Source organism: Rhincodon typus, chromosome 15 (assembly GCF_021869965.1).
Source record: "Rhincodon typus isolate 14 chromosome 15, sRhiTyp1.1, whole genome shotgun sequence".
In the NCBI taxonomy this organism is placed as follows: Eukaryota; Metazoa; Chordata; class Chondrichthyes; order Orectolobiformes; family Rhincodontidae; genus Rhincodon; species Rhincodon typus.
Window position 1 is genome coordinate 52067126 of NC_063346.1, and position 18206 is coordinate 52085331.

Sequence of the window (18206 nt, forward strand, 5' to 3'; positions counted from 1 at the left end):
TGCATGTCATTCATCATCAACCTGACCCTTATGATACAATGATCACTGCCTCTGAAATGTTCCTACCATCAAAATTAAACCAACTGGACTGAGTTACTGGGCTTATCCTTGCAATCTTGAACAAGGGTGTAAACTTTGCAATTCTACAGTCTTGTGGCACCATCATTGTTTCTAAGGATGTTTGGAAGATTATGAACAGTGAGTATTTCCCATCATTCCTTCCCTCACTATATTGGATACATCTTTTCTGATTGTGATGACTTATTCACTAATTTAATATTTTCTCATTGTCAAATTTTAGACCATCCAGCATCTGAAGTATCTTCTACTCCCCTGATAACTAGGGGGCATCTTCTTTCTTAGTATCATAGAATCCCTACTGTCTAGAAGCAGGCCATTCAACCCATAGAGTCCACACTGACCCGCCAAAGAGTATCTCACCCAGACCCACTCCCTACCTTATCCATGTAACCCTGAATTTTCCATGGCTAATCCATCTAGCCTGCATTTCCCTGTACACTATGGGCAATTTAGCATGGCCAGTCCACCTCACCTGCACTACTTTGGACTGTGGCAGGAAACCGGAGCACCCGGAAGAAACCCATGCAGATATGGGGAGAATTTGCAAACTCCACACAGACAGTTGCCTGAGGCTGGAACCAAACCAAGGTCCCTGGGGCTGCGATGCACTAGTGCTAACCACTGAGGCACTGTGCTGCCCTATTGGTATTGGAAAAATAATTCTTTCTTCAAAGAAAATTAATTTCTTGTAGAGTTCCACTGCAAAGTACTTCCTTAGTACCTCAACAGAGTGTCTTCCCTTCATGCAGGGACCCTTTTTAGGTCACTAATTAGTCCCATTCCTTATTTTTAGCTACTGTTTGTAATTTGTATGTCTTTAGAAGGCTTTGCTTCCTTTTTATGTTAACTAAAAGTCTCCTCTTATTCGCTCCTTGTTTCTCTTTCCCCCTTCATTCTTTTTCCCATGAACTTGCTACATTTGGCTTCAGTCTCAACTGCAATAACAGTTTGATGCATGTCAAATGCACATTTTTCTGCTTCATTTCAATCTTGCTGTATGTTTCTTGCCTTGTGGAAATATGCCTTCTGTAAAGGCAGTCCCTTGATTAGTTGCAGTTTTCCCTGCCACTCTTTTGGCTTGCATAAAATGGAATCAAACTATTCCCACCCTATTGATACTAACCCTCCCACAATTATTGATTTTCATTCTAAATTGCTCCTCATCCTTTTCCCATGCCGAACCTAAACCTTAAAAGTGGAAAAAATAGGAGTAGTAGGTCATTTCGCTACTGGAGTGTGCTCCACCCTTGTGTACGATTATGGCTGATCGGCTTGTGGCCTTCAGTCTAGTTTCCTGCTAACTTCAGCTCCCATCCACCACCACTGTTACCACAACCGTTGAATATTGACTGCCTTGAGATCAAAATCTGTTGAACTTGACCTTCACCGTAGTCATGGCCCAGGTTTCTGTGCTGTTGGGGAAGGGAATTCAAAAGAATAATGACACCCTGGGCGCAGAAATTGCTTCTCATGTCTGCTCAAATGAAAAATATTCTTTTCAGATGCTGTTCCTAGTTCTGGAGGCTGAAGAAAGGAAACATTCTCTCAACTTGTATCTGTCAAGACCTCTTAGAATCTTTATTAGTTTAAACAAGATCCCCTTTCATTCTAAATTTAAAGCAGAATGGATTCATCCTTGCTTATAAAACATGATTAGATTCCTGGGATGAGCCTTCTCTAGACTCCTTCCAATGCAGATATATCCTTCCTTAAGTAAGGAGACCAAAACTCTGCACAGTTATTTAGGTGCTGGCTCAGCAGTGTTGTAACTATTGTGGTAAGGCTTCCCTACTTTTATGCTTAATTCCTTTGCAATAAAGATTTATTGCTTGCAGGTAGAGCACGTTAACTTTGTCCTCCCCTTAATCTCCCCCTCCCCCACCCCCTCAGCACTCCAGAATAGTTATGAAGAAGTGTCATACTGGACTTGAAACATTAACTCTATTTCCCTCCACAAATGCTGCTAGATTTGCTGAATTTCCTGTGTTTGTTGCTCTACTACCTAGTTGACACCTGTTCCCCAGTCTACCTATCTTTAAGTTGTGGGCTGACTAAAAATACTGTTCCCAAGCTTGCAACTTTGTGGAGCTTTTTACCATTTATATAGGAAAGATGTTGTTAAACTTGAGAGGGTGCAGAGAAGATGTACAAGGATGTTGCCAGGACTGGAGGGTTTGAGTTATAGGGAGAGGCTGAATAGGCTGGGGCATTGTTCCCCATGGAGAATCGGATGCTGCGGGGTGACTTTATAGAGGTTTGTAAAATCATGAGAGAAATGGATAGGGTGAAGAGCCAGAGTAGGGAAGTCCAAAACTAGAGGCCATAGATTTAAGGCGAGTGGGGAAAAATTTTAAAAGGATTTGAGTGGTAACTTTATCACTTAGAAGGTGGTGCATGTTTGGAATGAGCTGCCGGAGGAAGCGGTGGAGGCTGGTAGAGTTACGACATTTAAAAGGTATCTGGATAGGTACATGAATAGGAAGGGTTGAGAAAGATATGGGCCAAATGCTGGCAATTGAGACTAGGTAAGATTGGGGTGTCTGGTCATTGCGAATGAGTTCAACTGAAAGGTCTGTTTCCATGCTGTATGACTCTATTTACTGTTTTTTGATAATTAATTTTTGCTGTCTGGATTTGTAATTTTTCCAGTCAATCATAAAGCCCCACATGTACGAGTGTAACATTTCTTGCTTATTTTGAATGCTGTTTGGCAGCGTGAGGGAAATTTGTGCTTAGTTCGGAGTGGCGTGGTAGTGCTTCTTACAACTCGCCAGTAAACTGATCTTCTTTCGGTTTTTATTTATGATTTTCAATTAGCTAGTACACATTGGCTGTGCTGGAGAGATGTGGGACACTTCTAAACTGTTTATTCTCTCAAAACAGGATGTACATTCACAGGGAGAAGTAGTCTCCTGTTTGGAAAAGGCTTTAGTGAGTGAAGACAAGGCGATTTCTGATAACTGTAAGAAGGCCATCCTGCGTGTAGCGGAACTCTCTTCAGATGATTTCCACCTCGACAGACATCTGTACTTTTCCTGCAGAGATGATCGAGAGCGCTTCTGTGAAGATGTAAGTTCGTGTTTCAGTTGCTTGATTTTTACACGTTGAGGACATGGCACTCTGAAATAAAAACCTGAGGGGGAAGGTACTATAACTGTGGTCCCATTGAATAATTTACTTAGTCCAAGTAAACCAAGATTACTTGGCTGGAAAAATGTTTGAGTTTGAAGTGGAGCTGTGATGACATTGAGGGAGGGAAAAATGAATGCAGGAGATAAAAGTACATGTTACCATTTGCTTTCAGTCTGCTTTTGTTTTTATTCTCCAAATGGAATGGTAAACTTGGCATCTTGTTGAAAACCCATCTTGAGAAATATTTTGAATGGCACTTTTCATTCAAGGGTGTATTGAAGAGATCAGGAACATGAAGAATGAATATGGGAAAATAATAATTCATTTTGTATCATCCACACCGGAAGTCAAATTAAAATATTTTTGTTTTCAGGGATTCTTCACTTTTTCTCAAGTGCTGCTTTTTCGCACTGTCCAACCCATTTATTAGGTGATGCAGCCATATTCATAATACAGTATAATAATGCAATATGAGAAGAGAATGCTGATTAGTTGGCAAATGGATTCTGGACGATAGAGGTATTGTCAGGGAAGGCACCAGTTAGATAATGACTGACAGTTAATTTTAGACACAGCTTGGTTGTTAAACCAGGCACTCTGACTGAGTGGTCAGAAGAACGAGAGAATAGCTGTCACCTATCTTATTGAGTTGAACTTCAGTGGCAGTGTGGTGCTCCTTATGTAAGTCATACATTCCAAAGACTGGCACAACAGTAGATGCCCCCACCATGGACCGGCAGCTCGAGCACCTGGATCCAGTAGAAAGGTTCTTCTGAACTTGATTGAGGGTGGATCATGCATCCCCATATGTAATACACTTCATGCTCCCTGACTCTGCCTTCAGCTCCCAGCTCCCCAGTTCCGGGGGAATGACTGTCATGCAACATGCACGTGCAAGCACACACAACCTGGAAAGAGAAAAAATTGAGTAATAAATCAAATGATTCTCAGAGTCTTTAATCCTTTTCTCTTCACATAACTTGGTGGTCCAGTGGCTCAGTGGTTAGCACTGCTGCATCACAGCCAGGGATCTGGGTTCAATTCCTGCCTTAGGTGAGTGTCTGTCTGGAGTTTGCATGTTCTCCTACAACCTGCATGGATTTCTGCTGGATGCTCGGTTTTCTTCCAACAGTCCAGAGATGTGCAGGTTAGGTTTGTCTTGCTGCATTTTATAATGCCCCTGCAATTATGCCACCAACAAATTCCACCAAGGTTAATCTGTTCAGTTTAAGCTAACAACTTTTATTGTCCTTTGGATTTTCCTTGCTGTTATTTAGATAGCATCCTGGAGATGAATTCTTGAAACATAATAGCTGAAAAGCAACAGAGCAGAGAGTATTTACTGAGGCCCTGCTATGAATTATGTAACTAATTTAAATGTACAGCAAGGAGGAAGATCAGCTGCCAAAAGGGAAGAAATAGATGGCACAAGTGGTCACCCGGCGTCATGCCTTGCCTTGGAATGAATCGGTGGGAGGAAGCAGCTGACACAGCAAGGGGATTGGTTGTCGCTTCTAAAAACTAAGGTTCAACGAAGGGCAATTTGCCCTGGCACTCTGCAGAGAGTATGGATGTCAGCAGTGTGTGCGCAAATAAATAAATCCTGTTATCATGACATCAGCATATGGACAAATGCATCCTGAAGTCTGTTGTGGCCAGCTAACTTCATGGCCCTGTTGGAGCATGTGCGGGAACTGGTGATCATTAAATTATGAATTTTGTCATTTGAAGAAGTTACTCCATTGTGCTTGTAATTACTGCTGAAAGTTTCTTGAGCTGTAGTCAGCTTGCAACTGATGTGACATGTAGCAATTATTTTATTTCAAAAAAGTCCATTTTATAATTTAACACATTATAACCTACAGCACAACTTAAGATTTCTGTTGTGGACCTGACAAGCTATTCACATATTTCAACTTCCTGGTCTTTTGCCCTATACCTTTCAAAACACTTCCTGTGAAACAGGTTTGCAAGTGTAAATAATTTGAGACAATGGTACCATTTTTGGGGCTTTGCGTGTGGAAAAGCAGGAGATCTTCTACTTGCAGAATCTGGATTCTGCATGTAACTAACATCACATGGCTGAGCTTTAAATAACTTCGTTATTGAATAAAGATTGCCTTAACTCATGAGCAAGTAACTTCCTGGAGACTACATGTTTGGACCTATCTGCTCAATGATCATGCTTTGGGAGCAAGAATCTGTAATAATTAGGACTTTGGAAGGTTGCAGATGGACATAGAATCCCTACAGTGTGCAAACAGGCCGTTTTGCCCATCAGGTCCACACTGCCCTGAGCATCCCACACTTCCACCTATCCCTGTAATCCTGCATTTCCCATGGCTTATTCAGCTAGCCTGCACAATCCGAAATACTATGAGGCAATTTAGCATGACCAATCCACCTAACCTGCACATCTTTGGACTCTGGGAGGAATCCAGAGCACCTGGAGGCAATCCATGCGGTCACGAGAATATGCAAACTCTACACAGACAGTCGTCTGAGTCTGTAATCAAATCTGGGTCCCTGGTGCTATGAGGCAGCAGTGATAATCACGGAGGCACCATGCTGCCCAACATGGCATGTGATGATGTCTGGAATTTGTAGGATTTCACTCATTCACTGTTTATCCTTCAATTTAATTAATGTTTTTGGCATTCTTTGAAGAAGTAACTTGAGCTCTACTGTAACAGGGGACCAGTGGATGTATCAAGCTTAGGTTTCCAGAAGGCACCTTGATAAGGTACCACATCAAAGCTTATTGAGGAAAATAAAAACTAATGGCATTGGGGCTAACTTCTTGGCATGACTAATAGATTGGTAGGCTAACGGGAAGGAGAATAGAAAAAATCGGTCATTTGCAGGCTGGCAAGATGTCATGAGTGATGTGCACAGAGGTTGGTGTTGGGGTCTCAACTCTTTACAGTTTATATAAATGACTTGGTGAAGGGACTGAAGGTATTCCAGATAAATTTGCTGATGAGACACAGGTAGAAAAGTGAGTTGTGACAAGGACATAAGCAGCTTACAAAAGGGACATCACAGAATCAGGGAATTGTTACAGTGCAGAAGGAGGCCATTTGGCACATTGCAGCTCCACCACTCACTGAATGAACATCATTACCTGTTGCCAATTTCATGATTTTAGCCCATAACCTTGCACACTATTGCTATCTAACTAATCATCCAATGATGTGGATAGGTTAAGTGAGTGAGCAAAGATCTGGCAAATGGACTATAATGTGGGAAAGTGTGAAGTTGTCCATTTTGGCAGAAAGAGTAAAAGAAGCATGTTATCTAAATGGTGAGAGGTTGCAGAGCTCTGAGGTGCAGTTTGTTCCATGCATGAAGTGACACAGGTTAGTGTGTAGGTGCAGTGCATAATTGGGAAAGCTGATAGAATGTTATTGGTTATTGCAACGGGAATTGAATGCAAGAGTAGAGAGGTTATACAGGGTGTTGATAAGGCTGCCTCAGGAGTAGTGTGTAGTACTGGTCACTGTACTTACAGAAGGATGTTAATCTGCTGGGAGTAGTTCAGAGAACGTTTACGAGACTGATGCCTGGAATAAACAGAATGTCTTAAGAGGATAGGCCTGTACCCTTTGGTGTTGAAGGCGACTTAATTGAAACAACGACCAGGTGTTTGTGGAACAATGTTTCCTCTTGTACAATCTAGAATGTAAACTTGCTTAATTAAAGGGAGGTTGGGGGTGGAATCTGTTAAAAACATAGAAGAGGAAATATTTTTTCCTCTGAGGGCTGAATGTCTTTGGAATTCTCTTATTGAAAAGACAGAGGATGCAGAATCTTTTTAAGACCAAGGTAGATTCTTCATTTCCAAGGGGATGAAAGATTGTTCGGGATATGCAGGAAGGTAGAGTTGAGGTTAAAATGAAGTTAGCCATGATATTATTGAATGCTGGAGCAGTCTCCAAGGGCCAAGTGGTCTACTCTTCCTTGTTCATATGTTGCAGGGCTGTTGACAGCACTTATCAGGATCTTATAAAATGACATTGTGCCTGGCTTCAAAACTAGAAAATCCTATGTCGAAAGTACTTGGAATATAAAGTGCAGAAACAGCCTTTCAGCCCATACGGTCAATGTTGGCTCCATGTTTGTGTTCATGCTCCACACAAACCTCCTTTCCCTTTTTATCATCAAATTATATTGACACTGTTTACTGTTTCTTTCTGTCATGTGTTTATTGACCTTTGCCTTGCAATGCTTTTGTGCTTTTCACATCACTTAGTCCTTGTGGTAACAAATTCCACATTCTAACCCCTCTTTGAAGAAATAAATTACTTCTGAATTTCCTATTAGATTCACTAATGGTTTATGGCTACTAGTTTTGGTGTTTTCTCACAAATTGAAACATCATTTCTACATCTACACCATCAAACCAGTCAATAACTTAACACTTCTCCTTCAAGTGGCTTCTCTAAATCAACAACTCACCATTATTGATGGGTAGAACCTCTCCATTCTGATGTTTGAATAAATTTGTTTGCATCTTCTCTGATGCATTCATATTTTTTACATAATATGGAGAACGGAACTGAGCATAGTACTCCACTGTGGTCTAACCAAGGTTCTGCACAGTTCAGTGTAATTTCTCTGACTTACAATTCTAGAGACAGAGAATTGAAATCCGGTGCTGCGATTTGCATTTTGAAAGCTTTATTAACCTGTCTTGCTTATTTTGTTCTTTTGTCTGCCTTTATCCTTTGATCTGTTGGCTCCACTGTCCCACTTAGATTCTTATTCTCTCAATATTGTATTCTTTCCTTATTTTTCCAATAAAAAAACAACCATGTGTATGTTGAAATGAATTTGCCGATTTCACAACCATTCTGCAAGTTTATTGGTATTGTCAGTGTTTTTGCAGCGTATAACTCCCAAATTTGGTGCCTTCTGCAATCTTGCAATTTGCTTTCAGATTCCTGAGTCTGCATCTTTTACGTAAATAGTTTAGGTTAATGATTCACAGTGGAATTTTATTGTCATTTTCTGGAAAACTTTATTGCTTTCATTCATGTATGATCAACAGGTGTTGCTAAAAGTCTGAATTAATTAGGTTCCTTTAATCTATAAATAAGCCAAGGATTTCTCCGGAGTAATTGGGCAAAATAAACGTTGGGATAAAGGAAAAGTTAGAAAATATGGTTAGTTTTAAGAAGGGCCTTAAATGCAGGTGTTTTGGGATTTTCTTTGTTTATCCTTTCATGGGGTATGGGCACTGCTGGCTAGGCCAGCTTCTGTTGAATTGGGTGGCTTGCTCATCCACATCACTGTGGATCTAGAGTCACATGTAGTCTAGAATCTGCCAAATGGAAGGTTTCCTGGTTAAGAGCATTTGTGGACAAGATGGGTTTTACGACACTTGATGGTAGAAATGCAAGTATTACTGACACAAGCTTTTAATTCCAGATTTATTAGTTGAATTTAAGTTCCACTACCGGCCGTGGTGGGATGTGAACATATGTCACTAGAGTATTAGCCTGGCTTCTGGATTACTCGACTTGTGATAATGCCACTACAGCCCCACCTTCCCTAATAGAGACAACAGAGCTGGAATAATGTGGAGTGAGAGATGGTGCTAATTGCTGATTTTGAGACCTGTAAGAAGTCAGTGGATTAAATCCTGTTGTGCAGTTTCTCATTTTGCACTTGTTGCTGATGAGGGCAGGGAAAGCTTTTTCCACTAGGGGAGAGAGTAAAAGATAATCTGATAAGACACTTGATTGGGTGGTACATTATAATTTATTAAAATTGAGCATTGACAATATGTTGAAGCTGATATAACTGGAAATGCTGCAGGACATGGATATATTTTGCGTGTGGTTGTCAAATCTGGGAGTCAGTACATGCAAGGCCTGGATGCAAACTATTCACACGATACTTCTCAAAATAAAAGATTTCAGTACAAATTGTTAAAATTAATTCCGACAAATTTAATTGGTCTTGATTTCCCTTAAGAACCAAAAGTTAATGCTGAACTCTCCCTTAAATAAGACGTACCCATTTGCCAAGTAACATTTACACCACCCAAATGCCAGGCAATAACCATCTTCAATAAGGGATGACCTAGCCACCGCACCTTGACATCAAATGGTGTTACCATCACTGAATTTGTCATGATCAACATCCCTATGGTTACCATTGACCAGAAACTCAACTGGATAGCCAAATAAATAGTGGCTACAAGAGCATGTGAAAGACTAGGAATATCATGTGAGTGACTTGTCACCTGACTCCCCAAAACCTGTCCACCATCGACAAAGCATAAGTCAGGAGTCAGATGAAATACTCCTCATTTGCCTGGATGATTGCAGCCCTAACAATATTCAAGAAACTTGACACCATCCAGGACAAAGCAACCCAATTGATTTGCACCATATCTACAAGCATCCGCTCCCTCCACTGACTCTCAGGAGCAGCAGTATGTAATATCTACAAGATGCACTGCAGAAATTCATCCAAGATCCTCGGATAGATCCTTCCAAACCCACAGCCACTTCGATCTCGAAGGACGAGGGCAGCAGATGCTTGGGAACACCACCCTGCAAGTTTCCCTCCAAGCCACTCCTCATCCAGATTTGGAAAAATATTGCTGTTGTTTCACTGTTGCTGAGTCAAAATCCTAGAATCTCCTCCCTGTCAGCATTGTGGGTCTACCTAGAGAATATGGACTGCTGCGGTTCAAGAAGGCCACTCACCACCACATTCTCAAGGGCATAAATGCTGTCCAGGCAGCAATACCAATTTCTCAGGAGTGAATAAACTTTAAAAAGTTAGGATCAGAGTACTGAAAGATTGATAATATAAGATATTAATTCCTAAGGAAGCGAATGTGGGATACCTATGTGTATTGTTTAAACTTCTTTATGTATCAACTATGTTCTCATCAATATTAAACCTGGGAAATAACCGGATATCTTGCATGCCCTTCTTAAACTGCTTTTTGTGCTGCACATTTACTTCCTTTCCAGATTTTCCAGCTTAATTGATTTGTTTCAATTAATTATTGTCAAAGATGTCGGGGAGTTCTTGGAACTCTGCATAATTGTGCACTTTTTTGCAAGTTCCAGTTTCTTTGTGAAGGGATTCATATATTTAAATCAGTGCTCAGTGGTCAATAAATTCGTTTTAATTGGGGATGGTGATGTTGCTGGGGTGGATTTAAAATAAATACCCCATAGAACATCAGTGACTTTTGAAGCAAGTCTCCATTAGGAGGGATGGTGGATGGAAGAGGAAAATATCAAGCTCACTGGAAGAAGTACACCCACTATTTACAGCACAAGGCAATCTATTTCCAACAGTTTGGAACTGTTAATTAGCCAATTGGTAGAAATAAATCACTTTGTTTCTGGTAACAATCCTTCATTCTAATACTGGGTTACTTTATTCATGATTGTGGAGGCATACTCCATATGTGAGTTAGTTCAGTTTTTCTTTATCAACAAATTTACAAAGCACTTTTCCAAAGCATTGCTTCAGCTATTGTTTCTTGAACGCTATTCCTCAGTTTCTTTATTTTGAGAAGTGGACATGGTGATCTGTTCTGAGATGGCCAGATGTTAGGTAGGAAGGAGAAGAGCAGTGATGTATATTTCCATGTGTGGTTTGGATGCATTTCCATTCTGTCTGTCTTGATGACCTGTGGCAACCATTGGAGATAGGAATAATGTGTTATGTTTAATCTTTTGCAATGTTGTGCTGATTGTTCAACCTGCTAGAGTGGCATCTGAAATTTTAGTCCTCTCTCGCCTGTAGTTCAGAATATCAGCCTTGGGTGATAGGAGTTCTGAAAGATCTCTGGTAACACTTTGAATTATATGTTGAAAACAAAGCCCAAACCATTGAAACCAAAACCATTTGTTCAAAAAACATGGTTCTTAAGCAACCAGGATAATGCAACAACAACTTGGATTTAGGTAGTGTGAGGAGTCCTGCTTATTTATCAACTGCAGTTTCTTCTTGGTTTCATCTGTAAGAACTGTATTTAGTCATAGTTTGCACCTTTGGGGGTCAGTTTTGTAGTACATTTCACTGTCAATCACTGACGTTCCATTTTGTTGACTCTATAGATTCTGGGTGGAGAGGGCCGTGTGTACAAATGCCTTTTCAACCACAAGTTTGAAGAAGCCATGAGTGATAAGGTAAGTGACCAGTTCAAGGGGTCCTATCACTCTGATTTACTTGAATACTGTTGTATCCTGATTTTGTTTTGAAAGATAATTTTTTACCAATTAATTTTTTCTTCCTACTGAGCAAGTTTATCGTCGCTGGTTCAATGTATTTCGTAGTTAGTTCTGACTGACATATTTTGTATAGATTGCAACCGCTCTTTCTGTATTCTCAGCCCAAATTGGGCATTCTGTTTCTTTGGTTTTGCTGTGCAACCAAATTTTGTTTGAACTGTAACATTCACTGACTGCGTGTGTCTCACTTATCTTTTCAATCCTACCACAATGAAATCCTTTGCCATTTTCTTGTTGCACTTTGAAGGTTGTTGTTTGTTTTGTATTTTCTTTGAATGTGTTATTGAGATGAAATGCATGATCGTTCAGTACTTACCAGGTTGGATGTACATCTGTGCTATTGACTCAATAATAACTGACGACAAAATTATCTTGTATTGTGCACTCTGGTGTATTTAGAAAACCAAACTTCTGAGTTGGAATAGTCCTTGAGAATAGAATATTCTGTTTCTTGGAGAAAGTTGAGCAGTGAAGGTGCCCTGTTTGAAAGTCAGCAATTATATGGCCAAATTTAGTGTTATTTGTGGGAATGCCTTGTGCAAGTTTTCCCTCTAACATAGTGGTAGTCACCTTTGACTCTCGGCTGGCTATAATATATCCAATTGCTGTATAAGTTAGTAGCTGGTCTGGATAACTGAATTATTTCTTTTGCTACTTGTCTGCATAATTCTTAAGGGATTGGATTTATGCTTAGCCAGATACATCCATATATGCTTCCTTTTTTTTGTGTACTTACAGATGTGGGGAATACCTACCAGCTTAGAATTCTTTGTAGAAATATAGATAAGTAAATATAGTATAGTGTGTGTGTATGTATATGTTACCATAGTACCAGAAGACCATAGGGGCAACTCTTTCATTAGAGATTACTGGTAGTGTTTTAACCTGAGGGTCACCACCCCTCAAGCAAAAAGTGTTGAGAAGGCAGGACCTTCATGGTGACCTCAACTGAGATGGGAATTGAATCTGCGCTATTGGTATCACTCTGTCACAAACCATCCGTCCAGCCAGCTAAGCTAACTGACTGCAGACCTGAAACTGGAGATTAGCGGTTGTTAATATTGCAATTGTTACAGAAACATTAAATTCATAATGTTCTGAATGTGGCCAAGTTGTTAAGGACATGAAAAGAACATGGGCTTCATTAGTAATATGTCTGCATAGTTGCTGCTTGCCACATTTATATGTGCCACGTTTTAAATGCTGGGCAGTGTTCCCCCACAGTGACCATTGCTGAAGTTCAAACTCCCCAGAATTGTAGAGTTTAGTTGAATGCTTGGTTCAAGGACAGCATCAAAGATTAATTTACAAAATAGCAGGCAAATACAGCATGAAAATTTTTAAACTTTTTATTTGAACTTATGTTAAAGTAAGCATGCATGATTAAACCTGATTTAAAGCTAGGTACTCCCATCTGTCTTCCTGTCCTGATGCTCAGTACAATCCAGATTTAAACGAAAAACTCCCTACCAACAAACCTAGTATCTCAGCAGTCCCTTTTGATCCTTTTCTATTCAAGTTTACTTGTACTTAGCTCTATTAATAAAGATAAGATACCTAGATCATGAGGGGCCAGAGGCATGGCTAGGCAGCATTTATTGTCCATCCCTAATTGCCCAGAGGGCAGTTCAGAGTCAACCACATTTCTGAGAGCCTGGAGTCACATGTAGGCCAGAACAGGTAAGAATGGCAGTTTCCTTCCCTAAAGGACATTAGTGAACCTGTTTGTTTGTTTGTTTGTTTTCCCGGCAATCAATTCATGGTCATCATTGGATTCTTAATTCCAGATATTTTATTGAATTCAAATTCCACCATCTGCCATGGTGGGATTCAAAGCTGGGTTACCAGAATCCAGGTCTCTGGATTAACAGTCTAGCGAAAATACCACTGGGCTATTGCGTCCCCTGCTCTGACATTCAGTAAAATTCTGACTGATTTGAATGTGTTCCAAATTCCACACTCCCATCTATTCTCAATTGATTCCTTTGCCAAATAACTTCCACCTTAAAAATATTCAATGACACTACCTCCACTCCCATGTGAGACAGAGTGCTCCAAAGACACACAATCCTCTAAGGAAAAAACAAGTCCCCTCATATCTGTCCTAAAAGGGCAACACCAATTTTAAAACAGTGTCCCCTGGTTTTGAACATTGACAAGAGGAAATATCCTTTCCATGTTCACCTTGTCAAGACCAATCAAGTTCTTACAAACTTCAATTAGATCACCCTTCACTCTTCTAATTAACCAAATCAAACTGAACGGATTCCTTCTAAGATAACCCACTCATTCCAGGTATTAATCTCATAAAACTCTTCTGAACTGTCTCCAGAACACTTACCATTGTCCTTAATTAAGGAGACCAAGCTGCACACAATATTAGAGATTTGGTCTGAGCAGTGCCTTGTACAACTGCAGCATACCATCCTCACTCTCATGTTCAATTCCTCGTAATAAAGGGTGGTATTCCGTTAGCCGCCTTGATCACTGGCTGGACCTGCGTGCAAATGTGTTATGCCTTTTGCTGTGCACTAGGGCACCTAAATCCCTTTGCACCGCAGAATTTTGCACTTGTTCAACCTGTTCGGATGTGTTATGACAGCCTTCAGTGGTAATCACATCCCAGATGCCAATGTGTCACAAGACCCCAAGATGCTAGATGAAGACTCCTCTGGGATTTAAACCGAGGACCTCTCAAGTATTGCATACCCCAAAGTAATAATACATCTTTATTATCAATCTGCTTGACATGTCATGACACATCTGAGGCAGGTGGGACTCCACCTTCTGGTTTTAATGTAGTGACACTACCATGTGTCACAAGACTTCGGCCCTTTGTGCGGTCGAATAAACAATCAATGACCTCCACCTCTTAATCCTTAAATGTTACAATATGATTGACAGAATATTACCATTGAAAGATTTGCAAGCAGTGTTCTTTGTATGTGCCCACGATCCTGTCTTCTAAGTGGTAGATGTCACAGGTTAGAAGGTGCTGTCAAAGGAGCCTTGGCAAGTTGCTGCGTTCCACTTTGGTAGATACGTAAATGTTTAAGGAAGTGGATAGGGTGCCAATCAAATGAGCTGGTTTATTTTGGATGTTGTTGAGCTACTTGAATATTATTGGTGTCATGTTCATCCAGGTAGGTGTAGAGTCTTCCATCATACTTTGTGCCTTCTAGATGGTGGAATGACTTTGGAAGTTGGGAGGTGAATCACTTACTATAGACTACTTAGACCCCTGGCCTGCTCTTGCGACCATGTTATTTAAATGACTGGCCCATAATGTGAGTTATCCAAGGGCTAAAACAGAGCAACAGATCATCAAGAATGCTCAGTATTGCAGGATGCAGAGAGCAATTTTAAAATGAACCAAAGTGGGACCAAAACACACGCAGTCTGCTGTCCAGCACAAATTGTTTCCAACATCAAAACAAAAAGCAAAGTGCCAAACGCTAATCTGAAACTACCTTGAAGCATTGCAATAGATTTTAAAGAAATACTGCAATTTTGCAGTAATATATTGCAAGAACCATAAAACTGCAGAAGTATACCTACTAACCCCATTTGTAGAGTGAGGTAAGTTTAAGATGAGTCAATGCTATTAGAAATGTAATTTTCTAATTAACTGAAACCTACAAATCATGCTAAATTGAGCAGCACGTCACAACTTCATCTTTGTGAGGCTGTTCAAACATTAACAAATTATTGATGCATTAAGTAACTAATTGTATCAATTCTGTTGTGGTAGCTTAATGATTGTTGTAGAGTCATACAACACAGAATCCGACCCTTCGGTCCAACCAGTCTATGTCAAACATAATCCCAAACTAAACTAGTCCCACCTGCTTGCACCTGGCCTATATCTCCTCCCCCTTCGCCACCACCACCACCACCAAACCTTTCCTTTTCAGGTACTTCTCCAAATGTCTTTTAAACGTTGTAATTGTACCTGCATCCACCACTTCCTCAGGAGGTTCATTCCACACGCGAACCATCCTCTGTGGTTTAAAAAAAAAATTTCCTCCTTTATATCTTTTAATATCTCTCTGATCTACTGGGGTTCAACACAAAGACGACTTTGATCTTTAAGGGGTCCTATCCTCTCTCTAGTTACCCTCTTGGTCTTAATGTATTTGTAGAATCTCTGGATTATCCTTCACCTTATCTGCCAATGCTAATTCATATCCCCTCTTTGCCTTTACCTTCCTTATTTCTCTCTTAAAAATGTGTCAACTCTCTTTACGTTGATATAAGACATTCAGCTGAACCAAGTTGTAGTGGATAAGTTATCCAGACGACAGGGCAGTGATCCGGAGATGAATCACTTTTTACAAAAGCAGCAATCAAATTTAAACACAAGTTATAAATTCTGGAATAAAAACCTAGTATCTATAATTGTGAGCGTGAATATCTTGTAAAAATCTGCTGGTCTGTTAGGAAAGAATATCTGCCATCCTCGCCCATTCTGGCCTTTCGAAGACTGCCTAACTTGCTTCTGATATTGTCTAGTAAGCCATTCATTGTATTAAATTGCTAGGAAAATGTGAGTCATAGAGTCATACAACACTGAACAGACCCTTCAGTGCAACTTATCCATGCCGACCAAGTCTCCCAAACTAAACTAGTCCCATTTGCCTGCATTTTCCCTATCATCTTACAAACCGTAGCTATTTGGTGCCTTTGGACAGGCACACAGATACAGACAGGCATTTCCAGCAACTGTTACCCCCTACTCACTGCTGACGTACATGGTTCCACACATTGCAACACTTGGTTTTGTGTGCACATTGGTAATACTCTTAATGGCAAAACCATACTGCGGCATTGAAGATTCAGTGGAGATGCTTTAAGGGAATTTTACTGTTTTGAAAATGCTGCATTTATAAAGCATAGTCATAGAATTTTTTTGAATTTTTTTTTAAGCAACAGGAATCGCTAATTGTAAAATTTAGATGAAGGTAAATAGAGGACATTCATTAGTTAAGCACTTAAAACAATATGCTTGTTAACATTGGAAAAGTGAGTCGGCTGAAGAGTTGTACATTTGTAATATTTCCCTTTGTGAATAAAGCTAAACTGAGTAAAGATTGATTTCTGGTCTCTTCACCAAATAGCTGCTTGAAGTTTAACAATTGTTTTTCACAGTTGGAGCACAGACCACAAAGTTAGAAAAATGCAATTATTCCAGTAAGGTTTTAAATACTATAGCTGGTGAAGATCTCTCTTGTTTTGCTTTTTAACTAGAAAAAAATAAAAAATTTGCCAATGGGTACATTGGTTTCAGGCCTTGCAGTCCTGGATATTATTTGCACAGCATGCTACTTTCTGAAATTTACTGCACTATTCGGTCACAAATCTAATTCTAACCTTGACAACTTGAACTTGTTGGTCACCTCCAACAAAACAGAGCATCCCAAAAGGCTTCATGAGAAAGAGAAAGTAACAGAAACTGATCAGGGCAAGAGTATTATGGGAGGTAGCAATTTTTATGCTGAGAGATATAGCTTATTGGGGTGACTTTAAAAGATAGTTATTGTGGTTATGTGGAAAGCTGTGTTACTGACATTGAAACAGGGACATGCAGATCCATTGAAAGAAGAGTGTGAAAACTGGCACTAGAGCAATAGTTGGACATCAGGCCATTGAGGAATGTTGTAAATGAGAGCGAAAATTTTGACATGAAAGCAAAATGCTGCGGCTGCTTAAAGCCTAGAAAAAAAACAAGTGCTGGAAAATCTCAACAAGTCTGGCAGCATTTGTGGATAGACAAAACAGTTAATATTTTGAGTCCAAAGACTCTTGGTCAGAGAAAAAAATTGACATTGAGATCCAGGATTTTGAATGCAGTTTCTGAAACTGGTTTGCTGTTTGTTTTCACCACCTTTCTGAAATGCTGTATCCAAAAGGGAGAGTGCTATGCAGGCAATTAAATGAAGTTTAGGGCATTCAGGTGCTCAAGGAGTATTGTGTATTAAATTGCGGCATGGTGGCTCAGTGGTTAATGCTGCTGCCTCACTGCGCCATGGACCCGTGTTCGATTCCAGCCTTGGGCGACTGTTTGTATGGAGTTTGCACATTCTCCCTGTGTCTGTGTGGGTTTCCTTCCACAGTCCACAGATGTACTGGTTAGGTGGATTGGCTGTGCTAAATTGCCCATGGTGTCTACAGTAGGAAATAGAGTTAGGATATGGGGTGGGTCTGGGTGGGATGCTGTTCGGAGTGTCGGTATGGACTCAATGGGCCAAATGGCCTGCTTCCACACTGTAGGGATCCTGTGCATCCTGGAATTTCTCTTGAGCTTTTGCATGAGCCTGGGGTATAATGTTGTTCTGCGGCTCAACCTGATTGTTGTTGTCATGCTGTTGTGGAAAAACATTACTTTCACTTTGAGGGCTTCTACGGTATGGTGATCTCTATTCTCTTTCCAGTGTCGTGAGGCTCTCACAACACGACAGAAACTGATTGTACAAGATTACAAAGTGAGTTACTCCCTGGCCAAGGCATGTAAAAATGATCTCCGGAAGTATCGGTGCAACGCAGAGAACTTGCCACGTGCTCGAGAGGCTCGGCTTTCCTATTTGTTGCTCTGTTTGGAATCTTCTGTGCATCGAGGCAAGTACTAACCGTTGCTGGTACTGGTTTTAGTGGAGGCGTGTGCTTGGCATCTAGAATATTAACTATTGAGTGTATTTGTAGGTTGCATTGGAGTTTTAAAACCATTAT

At 40.3% G+C, this 18206-nt stretch overlaps 1 protein-coding gene across 2 annotated transcripts in view; it reads left to right on the top strand.

Moving 5' to 3' along the window:
* The window catches only part of glg1a (golgi glycoprotein 1a), a 121591-nt gene that overhangs the window by 58104 nt on the left and 45281 nt on the right, over nt 1–18206 (top strand). For both annotated transcript variants that reach the window (XM_048605592.1, XM_048605593.1), the window contains exons 5-7: nt 2965–3150; nt 11307–11378; nt 17912–18095. In XM_048605592.1, the coding sequence (XP_048461549.1) occupies nt 2965–3150; nt 11307–11378; nt 17912–18095 (442 nt within the window). The remainder of the gene's footprint in view (nt 1–2964; nt 3151–11306; nt 11379–17911; nt 18096–18206) is intronic.